The sequence below is a fragment of the Grus americana genome, chromosome 9, assembly GCF_028858705.1.
Source record: "Grus americana isolate bGruAme1 chromosome 9, bGruAme1.mat, whole genome shotgun sequence".
Taxonomy (NCBI): domain Eukaryota; kingdom Metazoa; phylum Chordata; class Aves; order Gruiformes; family Gruidae; genus Grus; species Grus americana.
The window spans coordinates 26,760,581-26,786,430 of NC_072860.1; the positions used below are offsets into that span (position 1 = coordinate 26,760,581).

Here is a 25,850-nt window from a genome sequence, read left to right on the forward strand (position 1 = left end):
CAGCATCTCTTTAGAAGGAAACGAAGCCACAACAACAGCCCACCCCAAGCTCTCACTCGCCCCGCTAAAACAATCCTGACGTTGCTCAGCAAACACTGTTACGGGTGCTGCCTCCCCCAGCGCTGCTGCCAGGCCCCAGGGCCCCCCAGGGATGGGGGAGGCCGCGATGGGTGCTCAGAGAGGGAAATGCTCATCCCCAAACCCATCGCCAGTTCTTGCATGGATTATTTAGCAGAACAGCACGAACCACGACGAGACCGCATCTGAAAATGATTATCCTGCAGGTCAGCTCTCACGTTTACATAAATATAGAAAGCACCGAGAAATATTCTGTTTCTTCTAAAATTTACATCGGTCTCCTCTGGCAACTCCAGAAACGCAAAACCGCAGCTCGCTCACTTACACGCAGCAATTTCATCCGGGGGGGCAGGCAGCGAGCGGGGGGGCGCAGGCAGCGAGCGGGGGGGCGCAGGCAGCTGCCTGACAAACCCGTCCTCCGCCGCTCCTCCGGGCCAGCGCATCCCGCGGAACATCACATGGCGAGCACAAAAGCCCCGCGGGCAGACGGCTTCTCCCCACCGAGGCTGCAAGCCCCGGGATGCCTCGGGGGCAGGAGCCCACGGTTGAATCCCGAGCAGGCGGAGCCGGGCTGCCCGCACCTCCCCCGAGTCCCCGGGGCCCGGCTCGGGGTGAGGGGCAGCTCGGAGCCGGGGGGCCAGGCCGCGCTCGCCCCTTACCTGGTAGGAGCAGTTTTCCTGGTGTACCATCTCCGTGCATCATCCGCCGCTGCCGCCCAGCCGGCAGCTCTCGCAGCCGCCGCGCCGCCCCGCGGGGTCTCTGGCCCCGGCGGGGGTGGGGGAGGATGGGGATGGGGAGGAGGAGGAGGATGGGAAGGAGGAGGAGGATGGGAAGAGCCCGGGCCAGCCGCCCGCCGGTAAGATGGATGCTGCCGCGCTGCTCCGCCTGCGCAGCGGCGGCCCCGGCGGAGCACGGGAGGGGGAGCACGGGGGGGGAGCACGGGAGGGGAGCACGGGAGGGGGGCCCCGGGCCCGCCCCCGGCTGCACTGGCGGCACAAAGAGGGGGGGGGGGGGCGGCTCCGCGCTGCTCGGCGGGGAAGGGGGAAAAACAAATGCTCTCCTCCCCCAGACACTGCGCTACGGCTGGGAAGTTCCCCCCCAGCCCGATGCTGCGGCAGGCAGCAGCCGCAGTTCCAGCCCCCCCCCCCCCGCTCCGTCTGCGGCAGCGCCCGGCCCCGCTACCGGAACGGGGCCGCTCCGCAGCTGAACCGGCTCCGGCGCGGTGAGGGATCGCGGCTGCCTGCATCGCCTCCCCGAAACGCTGCGAGACACCGAGCCGTTAAATAAGAGCTGTCAAATACTGTTCTTTTACCCTCTGCCGCAGAAATATAGCACAATCTTTTCTGGAAAAGGCTCTGTCCTACATTCCAGCTCATTATACCTCCACCCTGCAGCGGGAGCGAACACAGAGCCCTCTGCCATAGCACCCGCTTGGGCTGGGCCCCCACCTCAGATGCGACCTGGTTTTGGGCACAGGGTCCGGATGGAGGCAATGCCTGCGCTCGCCCCAACGCCCTTCTCCCACCACGACAGGTCCTTCTCTAATCACATTTCTCCAAAGAAAAGGCCTGTGAAGATCAAGCAAACATCCAGCGCTGGCTCTGCAGATGCTTCCTGCGGGATGATGGCTGGGTGGGCTGGGCCGGTGGTCACAGCCCGGGGCCAGTGAAGCCCTCATGTCCCAGGGCTGGGAAGCCCCTCCGCAGCACCCCCCCCCTCCCCGGCATCACACCCCCAGCAGGAATTCGCTGCTGTTTGGAGAACACTCCATTGCTATCCCAAGATAGCACTGTGAGATTGTCAAACTTCTGTTTGCAAGCTCAGGTTGGAGGCCTGACACATGGAGGGAACCAAATTTAATTTTGCTTTCTATTTTGAAAGTCTTTAATAGGAGAGACTGGAAAGAATGGCCGGACAAGTGGATAGTTTATAATTCTCTGCATTTGCAACCTGCTGAGAGCTGGGTTCTCAGCTCAAGTTAGCTCAGTTCGACTTCACCGCTCGTTTTCCAAGGAATAACACGTACCCCGATAGCTTTGTTTGTAAGAATTTGGGGCTAGGCTGGCCCACGGGGCACCGAAACACCCAGAGAGTGACGGCAGTGCCACGGGCTGGGCTCGCACCATGCACTCGGACACTCGGACACTCTCACCCAGGCAGGCAATAGCGCTTTGGCTTGCAACTAAAAGAAACTCCGTGCCTCGCTGTCCTTCGTGAGGCAAAGAGGGCTTTATTCTGCTCCTGGTCGCAGCCAGCTGTGGCGAAGTTCAGAAATGCATCTGTCTGTGAAACCCAGAAACACTTGCTCAGAGGGCGTCTCAGATTTGATTCCCTGCACCAGATGCATCTCCAGAAACAAAGGCCTTTGTAGGCTCATCGCCCTGCCCCAGCTCTCCCAGCTCCTCACCCGCACAAACAGGCTGGAGCAGCCGTGGGTGGATGGAGAGTCCCTCGGGTCCCCAAGTAGCTGGGTGGCACGGATGGAGAGAAACCCCCCAGAGCCACCTCAGCTCCAACCCTCCTCCCCGATACCCTCTTCCCTACAGAAGCAGAGCTTTAAAAAAAATAGAGCTTTCGTTTAAAAAGGAAAAAAAAAAATTCTGCATAAGTTTTTAAGAGAGGATGAAGTCGTGCCTGTTTTTTACTGGATCTGCAAAGAATCCCATTCAACTAGGCAGCTATTTCCAAACATCAAAATTAAAAAATCCCCACTTTTCAATATACTGCATAAATCTTGGCCTTGCTCTGGAAAAGTGTCTGTGGCAAGCTGAAAGCAGCTCCACGTATTACATAATCTCTAATGCCATTTATTATGAGCATCACAAGGAAAACTCCTGAAATTACCCCCCACCTCCCACGCACGGGTCTATCTATAACAGCCGTGACTCAGAGCCGCTCCGCACGCAGCAGATCCCCGATGGGGACCGCACCAACCTCCCCGCACCCGGATCTGGTGTGGCACAGGGTGCTCCCCCCCCCCAATTTATTTTACAGCTTATTCCTTTTGCAGAATGACCTGACAGAGAGCTACGTTCGGCTTAGCGTGTCACCTGCTGCAGAAAAGCCACCCGTTTGCAAGCAAGGCTCTTCCTCCCAGGGCAGGGAGCCCCACGTGAGCCTGCGATGCCGGCAGAAAGCACCAGGCACCTCAACCTCGGGATCTGCTCCTCTGTTCTGTATCCATTTGCGATTACCCATTCAGAAATGAGGCAGGCAGGCAGGTAATAATTAAAGCAATGAGTGATTAAATTGAGTGAAAGGCTTCTGGCAGTTCTCCAGGTGGGTCAATGGGAAACTGCGCTCCTGGATGAAGGCAGCGAACACGCGCTGCTGCTCTCCACAGAGGCACAACCCAACGGGAAGCACCAGGAAACCCCTGGGGACCCCCAAGAGCCCCTCTCAGCTGGGAGGAGAAACCCAGGGTGTACGTGCACTGCCTCCTTTTGCCTTTTGCCCATAACTTAGGGTGTCTCACACCAGTTAGGAGACGATCTGGACAAGTTTTCCCAAAGCTTTTCCCAACGCCAGCTCTGAACTAGAAACGTGTGGTTCAGAAAGCCCTGGAGAACATCTCCAGGGGGTCTGACACCAAGCTGGGGACACCCGCACGAAACACTTCCCTTCAAAAGCCCTACTCCAGGTCTCCTCCAGAGGGTTTGGGAAGATGCTGCTTAAGGCAGGGCCAATCTTGGCTGAGCAGTCCCCCAGTCTGGGCCTGTGCTGTGGTTAAGGTGGGCCACCAGGAATGGACCACTCCTGATGCCCCGGACACTTGCAGGGCTTTAGGGGTGAGGACCTAAGAAATTCAGTCCCACGGCGCAGGCAGCAGCATCCCTCCACTTACTCCCTGTGGACGCGCTGCCGGGGCAGCTGCCCCGCAGAGAAAGAAGATGCAGCTTTACCAGACATACTGAAATTCCTGTAGTGAAACACCAGGATTTCATTAATTATCCATCTACAGAAGGAGAAAACACCTGATATCCCCAGTTCTGGGGTAAATACGTAATTTCTGATTCTGTACGCATCTTTTAGTTTTGGCTTTCCCCCCCCCCCCCCCTTCCTTTTTTAAACTTACAGAAAGTCCCCTGGCTGGGTCCCACAGCACATCCCAAACCCAGGTCCTCTCCACCGCAGCACAAGGTGGCAAACGCGGGCAGCGCCGTTCCTCCGGGCAGGCTGGCCCTGCCTGCCCCATCGCAGCCCTTTGTGCTTTCCCCGGCTGCTGCGCCTCTGCCCCAGCCCCGAGGAAATCATTAACAGGGGAGAGGGGAATAATACACGGAGGTTATCAACTCTCCCATCATCATTCCTACTCAGGAAAAACATTCCTTCAAAAAAAATAAAGCCAAACCCTCCTGTTCACACCGCCTGGGAACAGAGGGCAGCTGAGCCGGGCACGTTCTCGCCGCCGTGGGAGGGAAGGGAAGGAGCCCGGACACATTACTCACATGAAAGCCACAGACAGCCCTTTTCCGTACGTGTTTGTCATTTCTCACTGTCGCACACATTTATTTTTACACACACGTGTCCCGTGCTCAGTGCCTGAACCCCACCAGCTGCAAGGACTTACACGGCGCTTCAGCCCAAAAGCTACGGAAGGGGAAAGCAAAGGGTCAGGGCAGCGTTCGGTCCTTCGGGGCAGGCTAGCCTCCGGTCTCCTTATCTCCCACGAAACACCAGAAACTTTTTCCTGCCCACAGTCATTCCTCGAGGGGCCTTACCAGGTCGAGCTGGAAAAGTTTATTTTTCAGGTTGGTATTGGCCAACCCGGTTGGTTGATACAAAAAGCTAGTTGAAATTAATATGCTTTTTTTTTTTTTCCTTCAAATCCCAAGATAAATACATAGCTGGATTATGTACTGGGTAGAAATGAGGGAGGAGTTGAATTCTGCATCACTAGCAGAGGGAGAGGCAGGGAGCCCGCCCCGAGTGAACCTCGCCAGCCTCTCCGGGATGCTCCTGCTGACCCCGAGCCCATGGGCTTGCCCCAGCACAGCAAGCTTGCAGGGAACTGGGAATTATACACGGTATCACAGGATTTCAGCTTTATTTGCCAATGATTTACTGAGGGTGATGGATTTAGTTCCTCTTTAAGCCAAGCTAAAGCTTTTCCAGGGTTTAAATCTAGCAAGAAAAAAAAAAAAGATTATTTTTTAATCAGTTAATACTAGACATCTGCTTGGAAAGAGGAGTATTTGTTTGGATTACATTCACACACAATGCTTTAGACTATTACTTTTTTATTTAAGGAAGGTGATGCTGAGGTGTTTTCCATCATTCTGGACGCGTAACTCCTCTCTGCGAGGGGATAAACCTCCGGCAGTTTAAGAATCCAAAGAGTGCCCTTCCCTCTTCCATGCCCCTTTCACTTCCACAGAGCTTTCTGGAGTCCTTTACAAGCAGCAGCTTTACAAACCCCTCCCGAAGCCCGGGGGTACCAACTGATCGGTTTTTAGGATAAAAACCCGCGTGCTGAAATGTTAGAATAAAACTCCTCTTGTTCCTCTGAAGACCAAACATGACATTAACAGGGAAACGCAGGGATAAAACCCCCCTCAATAGTGAGTTACTATTATTTTGGAACGCGTACGTGACCGGCGAATTAAGGAGCACCAGGAGGGGTACCCGTTGTATTTTTATTTTGATCCAGAAGTGCGCATCTTTCACTTTTAACAGCTCCGTGCTCCATTTTTAGTGGTAAGAGATTCAGCCAAAAATGTCGATTTTCTCCACGTCCCACAGACTGCATCCTTGCCATTACATAACCAAACCACGATTTTCTATTCCCTCAAAACACGGAGCAGAAGGTTACAGTAATTTCACATTCTCATACCTCCGATGCACAGGATGTCAAGTGCTTTACGGGGAATTGGAGTGAATAATGTTAAGTCACCCAAGTATTTATAGCTTTCTGGTGATATCAAAGTGACAAAACACACGGTAAACATCCAAACTTCTCCATGAAACCCATCTAGAAAGACTCGCTGATACCGTTGCACAGGCTCAATTTTCAATTGTACAATTTATAAGCTGGATCACACGCGCTTAATAGAGAATTTACAAGCGGTCTGATGACGAGTAGGTACGCTAGCCCACCAAGTATTTACTGCTAATGAACGGAGAACCAGTTGATCTACCAGCTCCTAAGGAGGGTGGGGAGATAGCAACAGAAAAGCTACGGCTGCCTCCTTGCAATTTTATTTATATTGTTAAGAATAAGCCGATCTTTTGGAAATGCAATATTCATGGTATGCAAAATGCTATGGAGAACTTGAGCTTTAAAGCAGGACAAGGTAAACGTGTAAGTTTTTGTATTAGCATCAATAAACGAAGTTGTTACAATCCACCTTGCTCTGCAGCGCTATTTCTGTCCCATGTGGGAGAGGATTTGTAGCAAATCCCATCAGCTACAAACCATTTCCAGCATTTTTGGCCCGTACACACAGAGGGTGCCGTGCAGGAGACCCAACGGTCAACGAAAGCAGAGGGGTTGGGTTAGCTGGCATAAACCACCGGTTGGGTTAGCCTCTTATTTGCACATTGCCTCAACCCAACCAAAATCAAACCTCGCCCACCAGCTCTCCCCGCAGCCGACGTGCAAACCGGCCCCAGGGACAGCGCAGCCCCAGCAGCATCCCCAGCCGGCCGATAGACCAAGACGTGTCCGCGCTGCCCGCGCCAGCTGTGCCCGACCTCATCCTCCTGCCTTCGCCAGGAGCAGCCAGGCACCGGCAGCCGGGGCATCCGCGCCCGGCACGGCCACGCCGCCGGCTGAAATACAGGGGGGGGACCCGCTGACATCCCCCGCCTTCGGCTGAAACACCCATTTTCTGCTCCGAGCCGTGCCGGGGTGAGGGGGTGCTGGCAGCAGCTGGAGGCACCCAGCAGCTCCCAAAAAACATTTGAGATCTTACATAAAAGATTCTCAAATCTGCAGCCATATAAATATTGATAGAGAATAACTCCAAATCATTAAAGCTATTTCTTCTGATGCATGAGCTCTGAGTAGCATCTTCGGCAGATCTCTCTTGATAACAAATTTGGCAGAAGTTTTTAACGGAGCTAATAACTCAGTTATGCGTTTTCAAATTCCCTTCGCTGTGAAGCGCATTCAAGCTTGCTGCGTGCGGCTTGCAGGCAGGCCTTCCTGGCCCTCCTCCCCCATTTATTTTTTCATTTTCATTTTTCAAACATAAATTTGTTGTATTTGAAAAAAAAAATCAAGTTGCATCGGGCCCCCATTACACGCCCTTATGTTTTAACAGCAGGCAGGGAGAGGAATTAACCCATTTTCTTAAAATGATGAGACAAGAGCTAAAAAAACTGGTATGAGAAGAAGGGGAAGAGAGAGATTTTCCCCGAGAGGATGAAGGACAGGGTGGCCTTCAGCTTCCTCAGACTGGGGACAGCAGGAATTACATGGAAACACAGAGTCGGAAGCACGTACAGCAATCCCATGTCCCACATTCAGCGCTTAGCGACCATTAAATTACTGGTCTGGGGCCAAAAGCAATTTCTGGATGAAATATGAAGCCCTCTTAATTGTGGCAAAGTCCCTGAAACTCCAGTCCGGCCACGCAGGCGGGCAGGCAGACAGCGGTATAGTCTGCATTTCAATACGGGCGATTCATTTGCCGTTAGCATCGTGCGTACCAACAGGCTGCACCAACGTTCATCCGATAACAAAAATTAGGCGCCGAGTTATCAATTATAAATTACGCCACTGACCCCACGGGAGTCAGAGGACAACATCTGTGGATGCCACCGGTCGCCCCGAGCCCGTCTATCCCTTTCCATTCCCCTCGTGCTTTCCGGCAGGGAACGGCTGAGAGGGCTTATTTATGGGCTGGCTTTATATTGCAACTCATTTTAATTGCAAAATGGCTGGTAAAAGCACAGAGCAGGGACCTGCAGGCTGAAGAAGTAAACAAACCGTACTACAAACTCACTCTGAAATTAAGTTTCTTTTTCAAACAGAGCCAAATACCATAAATATGAATATACTCATACAAACAGGTAACAGCAGTGCCCTTTAAATGCTCCAACAACCCCCCTCTGAGTCACGGCTGGGATAAAAATAGACAGAAGGGGATTTTTCACACCGCTCTCAAGTCTGATGTCCGTAACTTCAGGCTTACTCACACAGCCTGGCAGAAACACGCTCCTTTTTTTGGGGGGGGGCTACTTATACTACGCACCCAACTCTCCAAAAATCAGTAAGCCTTCAGAGAGATTCAAACCCCTGCTCCGCGGGGATCAGGGCGTTTCGGAAGGATGCGATTACTGTGTGGGAACAAACCCAGGTCCACGCAAGTAAAGCCCGGCTCTTGCTTTAAGTTTGTTTTACATTTTCAGCCTTTAAGAAAATAGATGTAAAGATGATTTTTCTGAGTTTAACTCCCAAAACCCACCGTCCCTTAAGAAAGAAAGAAAAAAAAATAATCCTCTTGTGCTGCAGCCTGTAGGTCAGAAAGCTGATTACCCTCAATGGACACGGCACGGTTTGCAATGCGTATCAGTTACAAGCTCCAAAACCAATACCAGCAGCGATAAGAAACCCCATCCTTGCCCATGCCTGACACCACAGCCCTCCACGAGAGACCGTTGGGCTGCAAAACCAGTATTTAAAAGAAGACGTGAAGTTATACCCTTCGGTAGGGCAGGCAGACTGAGCGTGAGGCTGGAAAAAGCTAAAAATAACAGGATAAGCAAGGGTGGCTTCCAGCTGAGCCTTATTAGTCATGGAGCGAGGGAGCCGCGCGGGGCTGCTGCCTGGTGGCAGAGCAGCACCATATAAGAGCAAGAGAACGACTCTTGTCTCTTCCATCTGATTTTTCCCCTCTCCTGTTCTGCCTCCGGCACTCCTTCCCTCCGCGCGGAGCCGCTCTGGCAGCCTCCAGCTTCTAATAATACAGCGTATTGTTTTCTGCGAGGCTTTAAACAGAATAAAGATCATGAATAAAGGTGATACGTTTTAGGGTGTCTGCTGGAATTGGACCAATATTGGCAGACAGGCACGCGAGGGGTTTATTATAGGTTGTTCTGCGGGTTTTTTTAACTTACACCGTCTTTGTGTCAAAAGTGAAGCTTTGAGTTGAGTGATGATGGAGTCACTGACGGCAGGAGGGCTCGGCAGCGCTTGCTCCTGGGGGATTAATTTGGATGAGCAGAAAGGGTAAGGTGAAACGTGCAGTGTTTTATCTTGGGATGAAGGCGCAGGACAAGGGAGGGATCGCAAAATCAAACACGGCTTAGTCTGGTGGGAGCCCCCAGCAGCGCTCGGCCACACCAGCCCCACTCCCCCCATCTTCTCCCTTGGTGCTAATTGCAATTACGGCATCCCGGCACCAAACCGAGCAGGACCATCGCCCTGCCAGGGGGACACAGGCGACACCGTCCAGTCCCTCAGCCTAGCAGACGTGTAGCAGCGCTGCGCCCAAGCCGCTCAGGCTCTGCTGGGGGCTGGTGGGTGCTGAGGGTACGTCCCAGGGCCACCTCACCCAAAGTCACACCTCCACGTGGCTTGGCCACCTGGCCACCCCAGCCCAGCAAAGCGACTGCCTGCAGCTTTCCAGCCCCTCGAGCGTGAAAATCCCTGGAGGCGCTCAGAATACCTGGGAGCGGGGAGCAGCACGCCATCCCCGCGCAGCAGCCCTGCGTTCGCACACAGTGGCTTCTTGTTCCCGAGGCCAAAACGCAGAGAATAACCAGTTGTTCTCATGACAGGGGCTGTCTTTGAGCTTCTCCAAGCATCACATTCATCCCAAACAGCATTCCTCTCTCCAAGCCCCTTTTCCAGCAGAGCTAACGCACACACAATGCATTCAGGCTCCGCGCGCTCTTCCAATGTAATTTTCAAGTTTAAACAGAATAATGATAATTAAGCGGTGAAATAAGGCTTTAGTACTTCAACACTCGTGAAGACGATCGAGAAGTCAAATATAATGAAGAAAAGCGAGCAGCGCTGAAAAATAACCCCCCTGCCTTGGCTCCATTTCAGCCCTTGCATCTGGCCAGGGGAACGGGAGTACTCGTTCCACCCCGTGCCCTACCGCGGCCTCTGCATTTAGCGGTATGTTGGACTTTTGCATTTAATGTCATAAATCCACCAATACACTTCTGCATCACCAGGGTACGCTGAGGCGCCTCTAGGACTAAGCCCTACCTTTTGCAAACAAGCCCAGTGATGTTTTTCCAAAGCTTCAGGAACTCCCCAGCAATCAGGTATCAGCACAACCTCTCGATTTGCAATTAAGCGGAAGCTGTTTCTGGGCCTCAGACTCCCTCTACAGAGAAATTACATTCTACATTTTTGGATTTTACTAAACTATCATTGCAAAAGGAGCTGGGGAAGAGCTGCTCACAGAAAGAAAACGCTCAGAGAAGGTGTTTGCTTTCTGCTGCACAGCTTCTCTCTCCATCACCTCCGCCGGGAGCTGCGAGCCCAGAGCAGAAGGATAATAAATGACATTTTAACACAAAGTGGAGCAACAGCCAGGCAGGAGCCCGGTTTGTCCACCAAGGAATCGCGGCCACCCCTTCACCGGCACCTCCACGCCGAGGAGCATCTCTGCAGCAAGCAGCCTGCACGGCGTCCCCACGCCCCTGCACCTTCCCCCGGGCTGGCTGTGGTTCTCCTCTCCATCGATTCTCTCCCGAGCGTAGGTAAACCGTCTTTTGGCCCGAAGGGCTGCCGCCGGAGGTCAGAGAAAGCTGCGCGGCCCGGCCTCGCTCTTCGTGGTGGTTGGCTGCTCTAGAGAAGTTGGCTTTGGCACCTGCCCCGTTTGCTCAGAGCCACCGGTGCACCAGCCCGGAGCGGGCGAAGGCAAGCTCTTTATAACAAACGCAATTACTTGGCATTTTGTTTGTCCTTGCTCGGGGCTACGTTTCTGCATGTCGCACGTGGGCTGTAGGAGGTCGTCCGGGGTGGCAGGGGCTGTGCTGGAGCTTGTATCGACACCTCATCTAGGGAGCAGAGCCTAGGTCTGGCCTGAAGCCCCCGGCACCGCTTGATTTTCAGGGTACGAGGGAGAAAAGGAACGGGGAGCATCAAATACCCGAGCCGCGGGGGGAAAAAGAGACGGCGATGAGAACACTAGCCGCTACAGCAAAGCAACTGCAGCTTCCAGTTACAAAATACATTCCCCTGGCTCTCAGGGCGCCGCTTTGGGGAGCAAAGGAGCACTTTGCCGTGCCGCAGGGGGCGTCACTCCAAGGAACGCTCATCGCCGCTCTGCAAACAGCAGCAGCGTGCCCAAGGCACGGAGATACTGCTGGTGGCCTTCACGGTGGAAAGTTTGTTCTACCAGAAGCTGTTATGTCTCTGCCAGACATGTGCTACGTTACATGTTTACTAGTTTTCCTCCAAATACAGTACTTTAACAAGGAAAAGTCTTTTTAATAAAGCTACAGTTACTACCTCAAGCAAGCTGGCTCTGCCTCTGGGCTGGAACGCTGTCCCTGGGGATCAAGGGAGGGACATCCGCAGACATCAGACCGCGCCAGCCTTGATTCCAGTTTTGTTTGGTCCAGTGCAAAACATAAAAATAAGAGCGATTAACAGGCATGCCTTAAGCACTGTGTTATATTCGACACGCAACACCGGCTGCAAGCTCCAGCCTCGTTAACGCGTGGCTTCCTAAAGGCTCAACACTGAAACCCTCGCAAGAGTTTTTGGACGCCGCGGCAGCTCTCCAGCATCTATTATTAGTATCAGCAATTTCAATGATATTAACCTTCAGCTAATTCCACACCCAAATCATTTCACGAGTACGGAAGCGTACAGATAACAGGGCAGGAGGGACCGCGAACGAGGTGCTGGAGCCATCCTGAAACGGCAGCGCGGCTCCCTAGGGGTAACGCAGCTTTCCGCTTCACATCGGACCGAGCCGTGCAGAGGGCTGGGGAACAGCAAGCAAAATATATATATGTATATGGCAATATGGTATATAGGGGCAGAAGGGACTATCTGTAAAATAGTCCACACGTCTTAAGACAGCCTGGACTGATATTTCTTGGGAAACGACAGGCACAGCTCATCTGGCTTTTGTGCAGGGAGGAGCACTGGATAAGCTCCTGAGCAACTGTTGTGTGCAATTTAAATGTCATTAAGGTATGGAAATATTAGCCGTTTTGGTCATTTGAGGATGCATTTTAAAAAAACTTCCACGAGAAGAGGGGGACAAGGCTGCCCAGAGGTCTCGTCTGCAGGCGCATGCCCTGATTTTCCCCTACTTTGCCCTTCCCAGGCTCAGACAACTGGAAAAGGTCCCAGAGATGTTTTTTTCAAGGCTACAGGATGTTTCCTTGCTGCTCCCAGCAGCTCCCAGGCCAGCCTACAGAAGTAACATGCTGAGAGTCTTCCTCCTAAGACAAGGCCTCTCTCATCTTTGCAAGGCACAGCTAGAAGCTGGCTTTATGATTTTCAACCTGAGAAATAATAGCAGAAAAAAGAAAGGGCCAGCTAGACTGGGCCGGGATATATGCTAAGCTATTGGACATTATGCATTAATGCCAATGCACAGCATACAGAATTCAGTAAGGAAAAATGATTCGCAGATTAATTTTTTTTTTTTTAACTACTAAGAACAGTTTATCATCAACCTCCTATCAGGCAAAGGAGACAGAGAAGAGGATCGCCACGCATGACTCGGGTACAGAATTCTGATATTTCCCCAAGTCCCTCTTTAATAAATTCAATATAGGAATTACATTAAATAAAAAGTTTAGATTAAATTTTTAATAACTCACTAAAAGCATTTCAATTCCCCACGGACTGTACATACTAGCAGCTTTTGTATGCATAAAGAATTAAGCACTTTAATACAGTTCTCTTTCTTTCTTTAGCGTTGCCATCTACCAGCTGAGAGAGGATTAAATCTCAGCCCAGCACTTCCCTTTCCTCCCCAGCCCCTCTGAATCGCAGTTATTTCCTCCAGCCCAGCGGAACGCTCGGATTTCATTTTAACAAAGCACGGACGAGCCGAAATAAATGGCCTTAGCGCGATTTTCTCATTTAAAGGAGATCTATAGATCACTGAGCAGGAAACCCAGATTGGCGATATAAATAAGATCTACCACTTCGGTGACGCAAATGACTCCGCAGGCGCGACAGGGAAAAGACAAAGCGCCCCAAAATGATACAAGTACTTGAAAAAGCTGGAAACCCTTGAAGAGAAGAGCAATTACGGAGCACCTCATGTCTAAGGCAACAACTGCGGATAATTGCAAGAGGGAGACTCATTTTCCACGGAAGCCATCAGTGCTTTGCTTACAGAAGCAGGATTGATTGCGGATCTAGCTTAGCGTGCGAGCTGGAAGAAATATTTTCAAATCCTTTTTAGTTACAGCTAAGGAAACTTCTCACACAAAAGTGGAGTTATTTGAAGATTTAACGGCCAAAAAAGAGCAAACCCCGCTGCTGGAGAAGTTGCAGCCACTCCTCAGCAGTGTTATCCTGCCCTGCGCCTGCGGTGCTCGGCTGGGGGATGGCTCTCGGGGACGGCAGCCCCTAGCCACAGGAACTCGCCAGCCTTGGAAAATGCTAAACTGATCAGATGATGTGATTATCTTAAGCAGCTCTTTGTTTTAGAAAATAAACACCTGTACTGAGTCACTGGGAGAAACTGGGAAATCAGATTTCCTTCCAGTGGTGGTTATACCTAAATATTGTAACTTAACTCGGGAATTTCGGAGGCTTTCCCTTCAAAAAGCAGCATAAAAGTCCATTTTTCCCACCAAATATGAAATGGTGCTCCCTGTAAACCTCCTTTGGGCTGCACCACCGCATCCTGGCCATGCTGTAAGTACAGTAAATGGAGTGTACTGGTAAAACAGTTACCAAACAGAAGCCTCCTAACACAAGGCACTAAAAGTTTTATTTCACTGGGGGAAGTCACACAGTGTCTGACTACAAACTGGTTTGGAGTTCAGAAAGCTTATTTCACCTTCTCAAAGGCAGCTTCGCCAAAATATTGGTAAATGGTTTATTTCCCATACAAGCGCCTACAAACTAGATCACACGGCACAGGGAAGCTCTCTTTGCCTATTTATCCTTTGCTTTCTCAAGGCGAGAGAGTAAATCTCAAGCATCCCTTGCAAACCCCCTTTGGGTTTTGCGTGTTTGCGCACGGATAAATACCGAGCTGCCCGCCCGTGCACCGGCACAGCAAATCGGTGGTGCGAGAGCGTGCCACAGCTCTGCCTGCCCATCACAGCCATGCATCCCGCTGCCCTTCCCGCCCTGCCTGCGCACGGGCAGGGCACGCTCACTCCCACGGGCACTGAATGCGAAGGTGTTCTGTCCCCCGATAACAAAAGTCACGGTGGAGAACGGGATGCCCGGTTTCACTACCGGAGGGGACGCGGCAGCGTCAGAAATGCGCAGGGAGCAGAGGACACGGCTGCGGTGCAGACAGCGAGCACGCAAGCTTCAGGCGGCATCTCCGCTCTGGAGCGACTCATATCGATGCTGCGTGAAGAATACTGCAGAGTTATTTAAAGCACGGATTGCTTTTGCCTGGAAAATCTCTCTCCAGCCGCTGGTTACAATGCCAGGTTAGCGCAGGAGCATTGCTTGGCTCAGGCGCTCCGAGCCCACCTGCCTCTGCAGGAGACAGGCACCCGGCTTTACGCCACTGACATTAACTGTACTGATTTTTTTCCTGCTAGGAGTAGGAGAAATGATGCCCTGAATGCAGCCAGAACCTAGTTTGTTTTTTCCAGTTTCTACACAAACTTTAAAAAAATAACCAAGTATTGTGCTTGGTTTTCCAACCAGCAGCCAGTCAATGCAAAACCACCTTAAATCCAGGCAGAGAAAAATAAGGAAATAAATCACAACAATTTTTGTTGTCCATATCGCTGCTAAGCCAGTTCTGTTATTAATATAACCACACTTGGTAAGGTTTTGGGTGTATTTGGATTATTATTTAAAATATTTACATAGGGAGTTTCAGCAGACATGCCTGGGGTCCCTGTCCAACAACCATTAGCTTTGGAGTCGAGGACGGTGCTGCCCTACAGATGCTGGATCACGAAAAGGGCAGAGATTTCTCCATCACAGACCCAGGACCACTTGCCTGCCTGCCCTCCTGCCTGCCCTCCTGCCTGCCCGAGGATCAACGCCAGCGGGGCAGAAGGGGCTGCTCCATGCTTAGCAAATCCCCGCTTGCCATTCCAGTTCCTCCAGCAATCTCCGCCTGGTTAGACTTCAACCCTATCACTTTCTGCTCGTTATGTATTTTATTACCTTTCCTAAGCGCCCGCGAGAGTTTGAGGGCCTGGGGAGTTTAATACTTGTTCCTGAAAGGCTTTGTCAGCAGCAGCTCCGGCAATCGCTGCTGGGATGGAGCTAGCCTGGCTTTCGAGCGCTCCCCGGCAGATCTGCAGTGCGGTCTGAGTTGCAGTTTCTCTTCAGACGGTTTTTAAATACCCCCTGCGTATAATTTCTCTCTCCACATAGCATTATTTTCCACAGCGGCAGGTGGGACAGACACCCCACCCTACCCCGCTGCCAGGCAGAGTGCAACCGCAGTAACTACTGCCCTTCCGTAGTGACGATATGCAAGAAACAGATGCGTAAGTACATAATTATTATCCCGTCAAATAAGTGTTCCTGCTGCCCACTGCGATTTCACCCCGAGACACTCACTTCGGTTTAAGTGGGAATTTGAAAGTATTAGTGAAGGCGCAGCAGGGGAGGGGTACAAGACTACAGAATCCCTCGATTTCAAGATTACGCCAACAAAATTATGTTCCGAGACGATAAAAATTTTGACTTGCATAAAGGCTCACTTCTCTCTTTGGAAATCCTTCGCGTTTGCCGCTTACTATACCCAGTACCAAAAATAGTCTTTTAAAATATACTCAGCGGCCTTATATAGCCACCATCACGAAGAGCACTCTTCAGCATCGCATACGAGCACGTTAACGGGAGATTTGCTGTTGCCTGCACCACAATTAGCACTAGAACAACCCAACTTTCTCCGCCTGTTTCGGCGATTTCCGCATCCCATGCGAACCGCTCACTTACCAGTCGACTGGGAAGCACTGCCAGCTCGCTGGGGTCCATCGCACAGAGGAATTCACATAATAGGGGTACTCCAAAAGGCGAATCATTCATCAAAAAAGAGTCCGTATACTGTCACCCCATGTATTCAGCACTTTCTTTAATGAAAGCCTTTGCAGCAGCAATGGAGATAAAGTTTTTGCTCAAGACTATTAATTGTGCGCATTTTGCCCGGCCCAGTTTCAGAAGCAGCAAATGTACATCTCTCCAATCTATGTGACTACCAACGCTCTTCAAGCAACGAGCACTTCAGAGTACCTATAGATGTTTTCTCAGCTTAATGACATTGCTCACTTTGGCAGAACCATTAATATCTTGCCAGTCCCATCTAACCTTTGAGCTGGGTGGAAAGTGGCCAAAGTACAGTGCCGCTTTGATTCCTCCGCAGCAGAACGCAGCAGCCACGCGTCGCCCACATCCCTGCCGGTCCCACGCCCAGGGACGCTGGGGGCACACCGGCACAAAGCAAACACAAACTCCTGGTTTGATGGAAGCTACGGTATTTTCCACAGCTAAAAGGTTTGGGTTTTATGTCAGCTAAGCCTTAAGAAAATTGTACTGCCCCGGAGAACCTCTCTCATCATGATTTTGACTTTCTTTAGTTGCCTGATGAAGAGTTAAATGGCCAAAATCAAACAGGTAAAAGAGCTCTCAGGTGGAGAGAGAGGGTCTTGCTGGGCCTCTATGCTGTAGGAATGACAGAAAGGCGATTTCCTGCAAGCCAGAAGTTATATTTTGAAAATTAGCGTGTCAGAAGTTAATGCACTGACAGCTCTTGCCTGGGGAAAATTGCTTTCAGGCATTAAACCCCTGAGCGTTACTCCCTGCTACAATACTCACAGCTGAGACAGCATCGAACATCATCTAGGGATGAAGAACCTAACACTAAGCAAGCTCAATCAAGCAATTAGTACTTATCTTAAGTGAGAACAAACTCACTGCCAGCCTTGTCAAGCAAATGTTTGCTCCCTACACGCAGGGGACAACACGCCGAGGCAGACCAAAGCTTTGCAACGCGCAACACCAAGGCTCTGCGCTCCATCCTGGCCCGCGTTCCCGACAGCCCTGCTACGCCAAAACTCTCGTGGGGCTTTTAACAAGCGCCTGTCAGGCGCGGAAGCATCATTGCTCACTCCATCCCTCTACTCCCTCTTGCCAACCTGGCCTACACATTTCTCCTTCCACCACGGCTGCTCTGACCCGGGTCTCTCTGCAGAGCTGCCCTACTGCTCCATCAAACGCAGACCCTTACCCAGGGGCAATTATTAAATCATTTCAAGATTTCATCCCGCACTGCAATATATACTTCGAATTCGTCTCAAATTTTCAGCAGCCATGAGAGCAGACACCAGTAAAGCCACAGGCAGAAGAAACAAATATGCACACGGTCCATGGCAACTTCCATCCTGCTAGCCTCTGGTGTCTCCAGCGGTAGCCCTTAGAGCCTGTTGCAGAGGTTTCCAACTGCTTTCAAACGCGGACCTGAAACTTTCCCAACCTGCAGACAGTGAATTTAAGACTGCCACCACCACCTCGGGCTCTTCTTCGCTGCCTTCCAGGGTCCCCCCCAAATCAGTCCACAGACCTCCGCAGGCAGCTGGCCACCGATCAAACAGCTCTGAAGGGAGCGGGAGCGCCGTGCCCACCTCCACTAACTCAAGACAGCCTCGAGGACCAAACGAGTCAGAAGGAAACAAATTTAACTTCCTAACGCACTGTAGACGCACGAGCCTGCGCGCCTGAGGGTAAGTTACGTGTCTAGGCAGACAGCGCTGACGTGCCATCTGCTATACATACTGCCAAAGGTACCAGATAACGGGCAGCTGTCTGTCTCGACAGTGTATGCAGGAATATTTTAGTGATGAAAAGGGAAAATACAAACTCCAGGACACCCTTACCCAGACAGAAGTCTTCTGCAGAAGTCCTGGAGGCTGCAGGGATGAGCTTTTATCGCCACTGCCTGCAATAAGCCTGCTTTGTGGACAGCAAAACTCATTTGGTAGTGCCATCCATCTACACGCTGTCACAAGCGCCCAAGTCTCTGTACAGAGGGAAGTCGGCTGGCTGAGCCATTTCCTCTCCTGCAAGTGGTTTTTTTTAATTGACTATGGAATTTGCAGCTACTATTTTCAGAAAATACATCCTATTGATTGTAATTACCACCCTCAGAGATGCAATGGAAAGAATATTAAAACCATTAGCGCTGATTTGGATTTTATTAGAGCCATTAGTGAAACGGCAAGCAGAGCGCCGCTGCTTCCCGAGCACCTCAACAGCTCCTAAGCCATAAATCATCTTGCGGCACATTTGTTACCACTTCAGATACAGCCAGGAGTTGAGCAGAGGGAAAAAACCAGGGGCAGCAGGCTTCCCGCAGCCGGGCGAGGAGATTGGTCCGAGCATCTTTTTGATGAACCTTCTAAGCATCAACTGCCTTCAGAAAAGATGTCATTTCTTCTCTCAGGTAAAGGTCCAGCCAACTAACGCAACCCATTGAGCTTGTGTGTGTCAGAGCGGGCTCGCAGGCAGCTAGAGCTGCTCCAAAAGAAAAAAGCACCCAGGAAGGTGGGAGGACCGTGCTGCCACCCGCATGGTGCAAGCGCCCACCTGGCCTTGCTGGTCTGGGTCAAAAGCAAGAAACGTTCAGCCCATCATAGCAGCCTGAAATCGGTGGCTTCCAAACATGATTTTTAAGTGCCTCGATCCCGTCTCTCAGCAGATTTGGTCACAGCATGAGGCCCCACAAAGCGATGCAGCAGCTGGGTGAAGTCAAAGGGAGCAGTAACATCATGGAGTAAGTTCAGGCCCTGTGGCACGACCGAGCTGCAGCTCCAGAAACAGTCATTTCACTCTCATTTGTGGGGAAGGAAGGAAACATCCTCTGTTTCTAGACACCACCTTCCCATGGGTACCTGACCCACGTGAACCCTCCCGGAGCCACCAGACCAATGCGGCGCTAGGGACCTGGGTGGCATCACAGCAAGCCCACATCTTGCAAACAACCTGCCCACGGACATGGCACGGCCAGGACAGACAGACCTGCAGCCCAGCACCATCCAGCCCAGCTGGTCCTGTGGTTCTCTTTCCAGCACCAAGCAGAAGTCACCGGCCTCTTCCGGAATGCTCCTGGTAGGAGCTTCTCAGCTGCTTACCCTGTCTGCAACCTGAGGAACCAGCCTGGGCCCTCACATCTCATTTGTGTTGCGTAATTGCACCTGAAAGCTAAACACCAGCCATTCCTACATCATTAATGTCCACTTTCTCCAACCTTCCCAGCAACTTTGGGCAGATCTCTGCATGTACAGATGTGACCTAAGGTCCCTCTTCAGCCTAAACGTTTTATTTGGTCCAGCTGCAGCCCTCTCGACCCCTCCGTGCATTTCAGCCCAGAACTTCCTTGCTGAGAAAACCTCCTAAAGCCATATTAGCGTTTCCTTAGACGTTCGAATTTCCTTCTCCTGTGACTCCAGCCCGACCCAATATCCCTCAGCAAGGACTCAGCACAGGTCACCACAGGCTTAGGGATCATCAGAAACTCCTAAATCCAGCTTCGGATGCTGCCAGCCAGGGACAGGAGGCAGGGACGGAGCAGGCAGGGTTCCTCTTGCAGCACCACATCTGACCTGATGGTGAGGAGCACAGCACCAGCTGGGCAGCAAAGCTGAGGCATCACGGAGACATGATGGGTCACACCTGCCCTGCCTTCTCCTGGAGCACGATAAAAAGCAACTAAATATAGGTACCGACTGCGGAAAGAACTATTTCTCTAATTCCATAGGAGTTGCTCAGGATTTTATTTTTCTTAATAGAACATCGATGCTGGATTCCTGATAACATAAAGCAGCCCCAGAAACACTTCCACTCAAAGCAACAGCTGCTTTCACGTCACATCCCTGGTGACGAGATCGTTTCAGACTACACCAGCCAAGGCCTGTGATACTGAAATTTCCCTTTTTCTAATATATTCTGCTAGCAGTTGGAGCAAGCTAGTCCATCTTCTCTGTAGTTGCTTCCTGGCTGGTTTCACTTCAGGATTTTCATGTTTACAAACACTTGGGCTTCCAGCAGGGTTAGGCAAGGTTTTGTTATAAATAGCAAGATACTGAACCGCAGGAAAATGTCAGGGGCAGGAGAAAAAAAAAAAAAAAAAAAGAGATTTCCTCTTCAATCTCCTTTCAGTGAGCCTTGAAGATATTGAGTCCGCGCAGCTCACGGGACATAGGTCTGGGTGCTACAGACACAGCCCAAACCGTGCGCGAGGGGACTGCAGTACCACGGGACGCATCTCACACCTCCTCCGAGCTGGCCGGCGGGTGAAATGCCTCTTCCCAGAGGGGTGTGGGCTGCTGCCAACAGCCCTTTCCCTTTGTCCCAGGTGGGAAATGGAAGCAGCAGAGCTGGAATACCTCCTCCTCCTCCTCCTCCCTGTCTGCCAGGTTAAGGGGAATCCTGGCATTGCAGGAGCGAAGACAAGGCTGGGAAGGCAAACCGAAAGCTGCCTTGCTCTGGTGCCTCCAGAACCGCTGGCTGGGTGGAGGGTTGAGGAAAGAGTCTCTCCAGGGCCACATACAGTGAAAAATTCACATCTACACAGCGGGACACTCCAGTCTGAGTGTCAGAGCACTGGTAGCTCAGCCCTACCCACGGGAGATGCTTTCAAGGCGCTGGGCTCCTCGATGTCCAAACCTGGGTGCCCGTCGCGGTTCAGACCGGCTCCGTGTGCTGCCAAGGATCCCTCGGGCTGCGCCGCACAACCTGCAAACCCCGACTCTCGGCAGGACAAGTCAGGGCACGAGGCAGGCACGAATGCCTTCTAGTGCCTTTGTGCTCGCAGGAGGGAACGGAAGGATGAAGGAGGAAAATCCTTACAGAGGTGAACAGGCAAAATTCCTTAGGTGACATCTCACCTGGTTAAGCATGTACCCGGAGGCAAAGAGTTTCCAGCCCTGCTGAAGCTGCCAGCAGCTCGGGGCAGCAAGAGTTTATCAGATAACACTGCAGAAATAAGCTCCCAAACCGCAAAAATGAGCTTTTTTTTTTTTTAAGCTGAATTTCTGTACAAATGACTGTAATTAAGGATGTTACCTGTCAGTTCCTCAGGGCACTGAGGCTACAACATTCAGGCTTTGGAAAAAGTGTCCTGCGTGGCAGCTGTCCCACTGCTCTGTCAGCTTATTTATCACATCCAGCACCCACCCAGATTTCTCATCAATTCGTTGTAATTCAAGGATTTAGGGGGAAATCCCCACCTCCCTGAGCCAGATGACTTCACAGGAAGTAAGGGAATGGAATGCCGTAAAAAAAAAAAAAAAGAAAGAAAAAATCATTAAAAAAATAATCAAGCGTGCCAGCGGCGAGGCTGTAGGGCGTGGGTGGCAAGGCACACATCTCTCATCATGTGTGTCATCACATCCAAGGGCTCCTGCAGCAGTTTCAGGAGATTTTGTAGATTCCTTTTAATTCATACATTATGGAAGAGTCTCAACCGGCGCAGCGTCACAGGCGCGTGTGCAGTGCTTGTTCATCTAACCATCGCTGCGGCTTGCATCTCAGAAGTTACATACAATTTCTAAACCAGTCTGTAAATAGCGTGATCGCATAACAATTTGTAGGGCTTTCTGTAAAAACACGTTCGGGGGTTTCATCTTGGCTGACGCCAGGTTCTCATCACCCCTTAAAGAACACACACCACCAGTCTGCCGCTGCCCCTGGCCAGCGGAAAGGCTGCTATCCCTCAGCCTCTCCAAGGGAAAACCACCTCCGAGGACGGCCCGGTGGTGGCACCAGCCGCTGCCCCATCCCCGGAGCCGCGGGGTCGGGCCGGCAGCGGGGCAGCACCCCCCCCCCGCCGCTGCCCGAAGATGCTCCGGGAAAGTTACCTCCTCCGCTCTCCCGCTTCCCAGGACGCACCGCCGCACCGGGGTGGGGGGCACTTACCTCCCCCCCCCCCACTCCCCGAAGCGCGACCCCACACCGCCCCAGCGCCACCGGCTGCCGGTCCCACGGGAGGACATCCCCCAGCCCGGTCCCCTCCCCGCCCCGCTCCCCGCCGAGCCCGGCTCCCCCGGCGGAGCTCCCGAGGGCCGCGGCCGGGCAGCGAGTCACCGCCCCGGGGCGAGCCGCGCCCACCGCCCGCCCGCCCGCTCCTCCGCCCGCCCGGCCCGACTCACCGAGGCGGGGTTGGCCCGTTGGCCGCGCTCCTGCTCTCGGCACTGCAGCCCCGCCAGGTGCCTCTCCAGGGCCGCCCAGTCCATGGCCGGCGGCTGCGGTTCCCGCGGGGGCTGCGCTCCGCCGCCCCGCCGCGCCCGCCGCCCGCCCGACCCCGCCGCCCCGCCGCGCCGCCGCTCCTGCGGGGGCAGCGGCGGCGGGCGCTGGTGCGGCCGCGGGCGGGCGGCGGCGGGGCGGCGGGGCGCGGCGGCGGCGGGCGAGCCGCTCCGGCGGACGGGCGCGGCGCGGCAGCGGGCATCGCCGGCGGGGCAGCGCGGCGGGTCCCGGCGCGCCGGCGGGGAGGGCAGGTAGCCCCCGTCCTCCTCCTCCTCCTCCGAGTCCTCCAGCGCCGCCAGGTCCAGGCTGCTGGGGGACGGCGAGGACTTGCCCTCCGAGCACGGCGTGGCTTTGCTGGAGTTGGACTCCGAGCTGGAGCGGCTGCTGCCGGCGTCGCTCCCTAAATCCATCCCATCCTCCCGGGAGTCCTGCCGGAGAGAAGCGAGAGGCGCCGCGTCAGAGAAACCGGGACCGGCCCTGCCCGCCGGGCACGGGAACCGCCGGCCCGGGGCGGGCCGCCCGCCTCGCCGGGGCCGCCCCCGCGCACCGGAGCCGCTGCCGCCGCCGCCGCGGGGCGGCCCCGGGCGGGAGGCGGCGGCGGCCCCGCGCTCGCAGCGCCCCCCGCGGGCGGGAGCGGGGAGGAGCGGGGCGGCGGGGCCGAGGGAGGGGGCGGCGCTCCCCGCTGCCGCCGCGGGGGGAGCCGGGGCCGGGCCGGGGGAACCGCCGCGGTGGCGCCCGGCCCCTCCGGCCCGCTGCCTGCGGGCAGGGCTGGCTGCGGGGCGGGCAGAGGCGGCCTCCGGGCAGCGCCGGGCCTCTGCCGCGCAGGGGCTGTGGAAAACGCTGTTGTGCCGTGCAAATACAGCTCTTACGGGAAGGAAAAAAAAATAAAAAATTCCTTTTGGAAAAGGGGTGGCACGTGGCACCTTTCGCCATCGCTTTGCGTCAGGCTTAGGATGCCCGGGTTTGCGGGGAGGCTTCGTTGTTAATTACAATGCGAGTGGCATCCTCCGCCACGCACCCCGAGGGACGTACACAGGCGCACGGTACAAATCACCGCTTCTCACACTCTCAATTTCTTTCCTTTTTTCGTAGTAATTTAAAGTAACTAGTTAGGGGTGGCCTATAAATAACTCTGCTAAAAAAACGAATCTAGTTTATATATTCTGGGTCACTGAAGGCAAGTTTAACGTGCAAATGTTCCCATTCCCAAATTCATTTAAAGTAGACCTTTTAAGGTCGCGTGGCTGAAATGGAGAGCATTAATTACACAGAAGAGCACCTTCAGCGCGGTATTTGGGCAGCAGCACCCAACCGGCCTCTGAGCCTCGGGTGGCAGATACCTACAGACCCAACCCAGCAGATACGGTGGGGGTGATAAACTTCTTACAGCCCCGGGGTCTGGCAGAGGGAGAACTAGTCTTAATTATAATTAAATTCAAACATTGAATTGGATTGCGAGTTTATTTTTTTGGCAGAAATAGGGAAAGCTATGTAAGAAACGCATCCTTAAGGTTGCGTGGGGTTTAAAACTGTCCCGTTGCGTAGGACGGAGAGGGTGATGCCAAGCACCAGCGCACACCGGAGCACGTGTGCGGCACAGACACCCGGTGACTGTGTACAGATCTGGCGTGGCAGCGCTGGGGGGATCTGTCCTCTGCAGTTCCCTGCTCCGGCGCTGCCCGTGCCCTGCCTGCACACAGGCGCTCCAGCCTGGGTTTGTCAGTTCTTCCAAATGGGGTAAAAAGGGAGGAGGGGAAGGAGGGAAACATCTGCAGCCAGTTAACCCCCGGGACTTTTGAACTCATTGCTATGCAGCTGTTCATCCCGAGGAGATTACAGTCCTGCACCGGCGGAGCGGGGAGGGGAGGACGTGCCTACTCTGCTGATTTACAAGTCTTAGTCAACATTCATCTCTTTGCAGCAGTGACCGAGTGCCACGGAAGGTCATGATTTCAATCCCAGGAATTCATGCTGGGTACCAGAAAAACGACACCGTGAGGCAGACAGAAAAGACATCGGTGTAACCTGTCGGGAGTCAGGGCACAGACTCGGGCTGAAATGTTTTAGGTGCCGTGAAGGCACCTGCTTTTCTCCCATCTAAGCATGCCCTGTGGGGTGGGAGACCCTGTGGCTTGTAGCCACAGCCTGGGAGGAATAAAATGGGACTATGGTACCCGGGAAATAGTAATATGGCTTACTTGGCCAAGGTGCTATTAACCTCTCTGGTTAAGAGTCCCTACCAGGTGCTCTCCAGGTTACCAGCAAGGATTAACCCAAGATACTCTCACGTTAACCAAGAGCAGCCATGGTCACGGCTGCTTCCCTCCTCCCCGCACCATCCCTGCTTGCCTGCCAGGCTGCCGGTGCTTGCGGTCGTGACTCAGTTATAAAATCATTCCAGCAAATGACAGGAGGGAGCAAGAATTAAGCCTTGATCCTGGAAATCGATTACATTGGCAAAAGTTTTTGCCAGTTGCATACCTGTATTTGACGTACTTTGTAGGGCATAATTCTTCTGAATATCACCATCACCCTAAGCTAATATCTGCTGAGCAAAGCGGAGGAGCTGCCTGATTGGTTCCAGTCTGGCAGCCGCAGGCTGTGGAAAGCTTTATTTATAGGATGTCACGGAGTGCCTGATTGATTAGGAAGATTTCTTTTCTTCGATGCAACAAGTGCCTTGATAACATCTCACGGAGAGAACTCCCCTCCCATGTATCACACTGAATTTCCTAGTGCAGTGCCCGTCTGCGATGCCCAGAGGGGAACAACGTGGGTGAAAGCCACCTCCCATTGCAAATTTGCCTGTTCCGGGAGGAATAAGGCTGTTTCAGCCACCGTGACCATCGTTCAGCCCAACACGGTTGACTCCCCGGCACCGCTTTTCCATACTTCCAGACCTTGCAAATGCCTGCCTGCTGCCCTGTCTTCAAACGATGGCGATCCCTCATGAGGTTAATACAAGAATACGTGTGTTTGATGGTTTTCTAAGTGTCTCTTTTTTTTTTTTTTTGACTCTTTCTTTCATTGGAGACAGTTGCAATCTTTTTTAATCTTGTAGTAAGCCCTTTACATTTCTAATTATACATGGAGAGTATATTTCCACTCGACCCTTCACAAGAAGAAACTAGATATTGTTATTCAAAACACATATGTAATTTCTCTCTTTTACAAGCCTACATCAAATAGGTTGCTTCTCCAATGCAATGAAAAACTTGAAATTCATATGAATTTTAAAGGGTGAAGAGTGCGAACACAAGCCCTTGTAGATGAAAGAATGTGCTTTACAGTTATTTCATTCAGTGCAAAGGAGGTTTTAATACAAACAAGGCATGTTGAGTTAGTTCTGAAACAGAAATATATCATAAAAATAAAAGTAGTTATTACTTTCATTGAATGAATGCAGGGCAGTTTTAAAAGCCTGTTTGCTTATTATCAT

The 25,850-nt window shown here is 52.6% G+C and overlaps 1 protein-coding gene across 3 annotated transcripts in view; it reads right to left on the reverse strand.

The window, feature by feature from the left end:
- Positions 1-25,850, reverse strand: part of SCHIP1 (schwannomin interacting protein 1) — a 183,299-nt gene that overhangs the window by 19,526 nt on the left and 137,923 nt on the right. For 2 of the 3 annotated variants that reach the window (XM_054835280.1, XM_054835281.1), the window contains exon 5: positions 22,318-22,839. In XM_054835280.1, the coding sequence (XP_054691255.1) occupies positions 22,318-22,839 (522 nt within the window). Of the gene's footprint in view, positions 1-737; positions 1,194-22,317; positions 22,840-25,850 lie in introns of those variants that run through there. The other variant, XM_054835283.1, reaches the window with a different exon arrangement.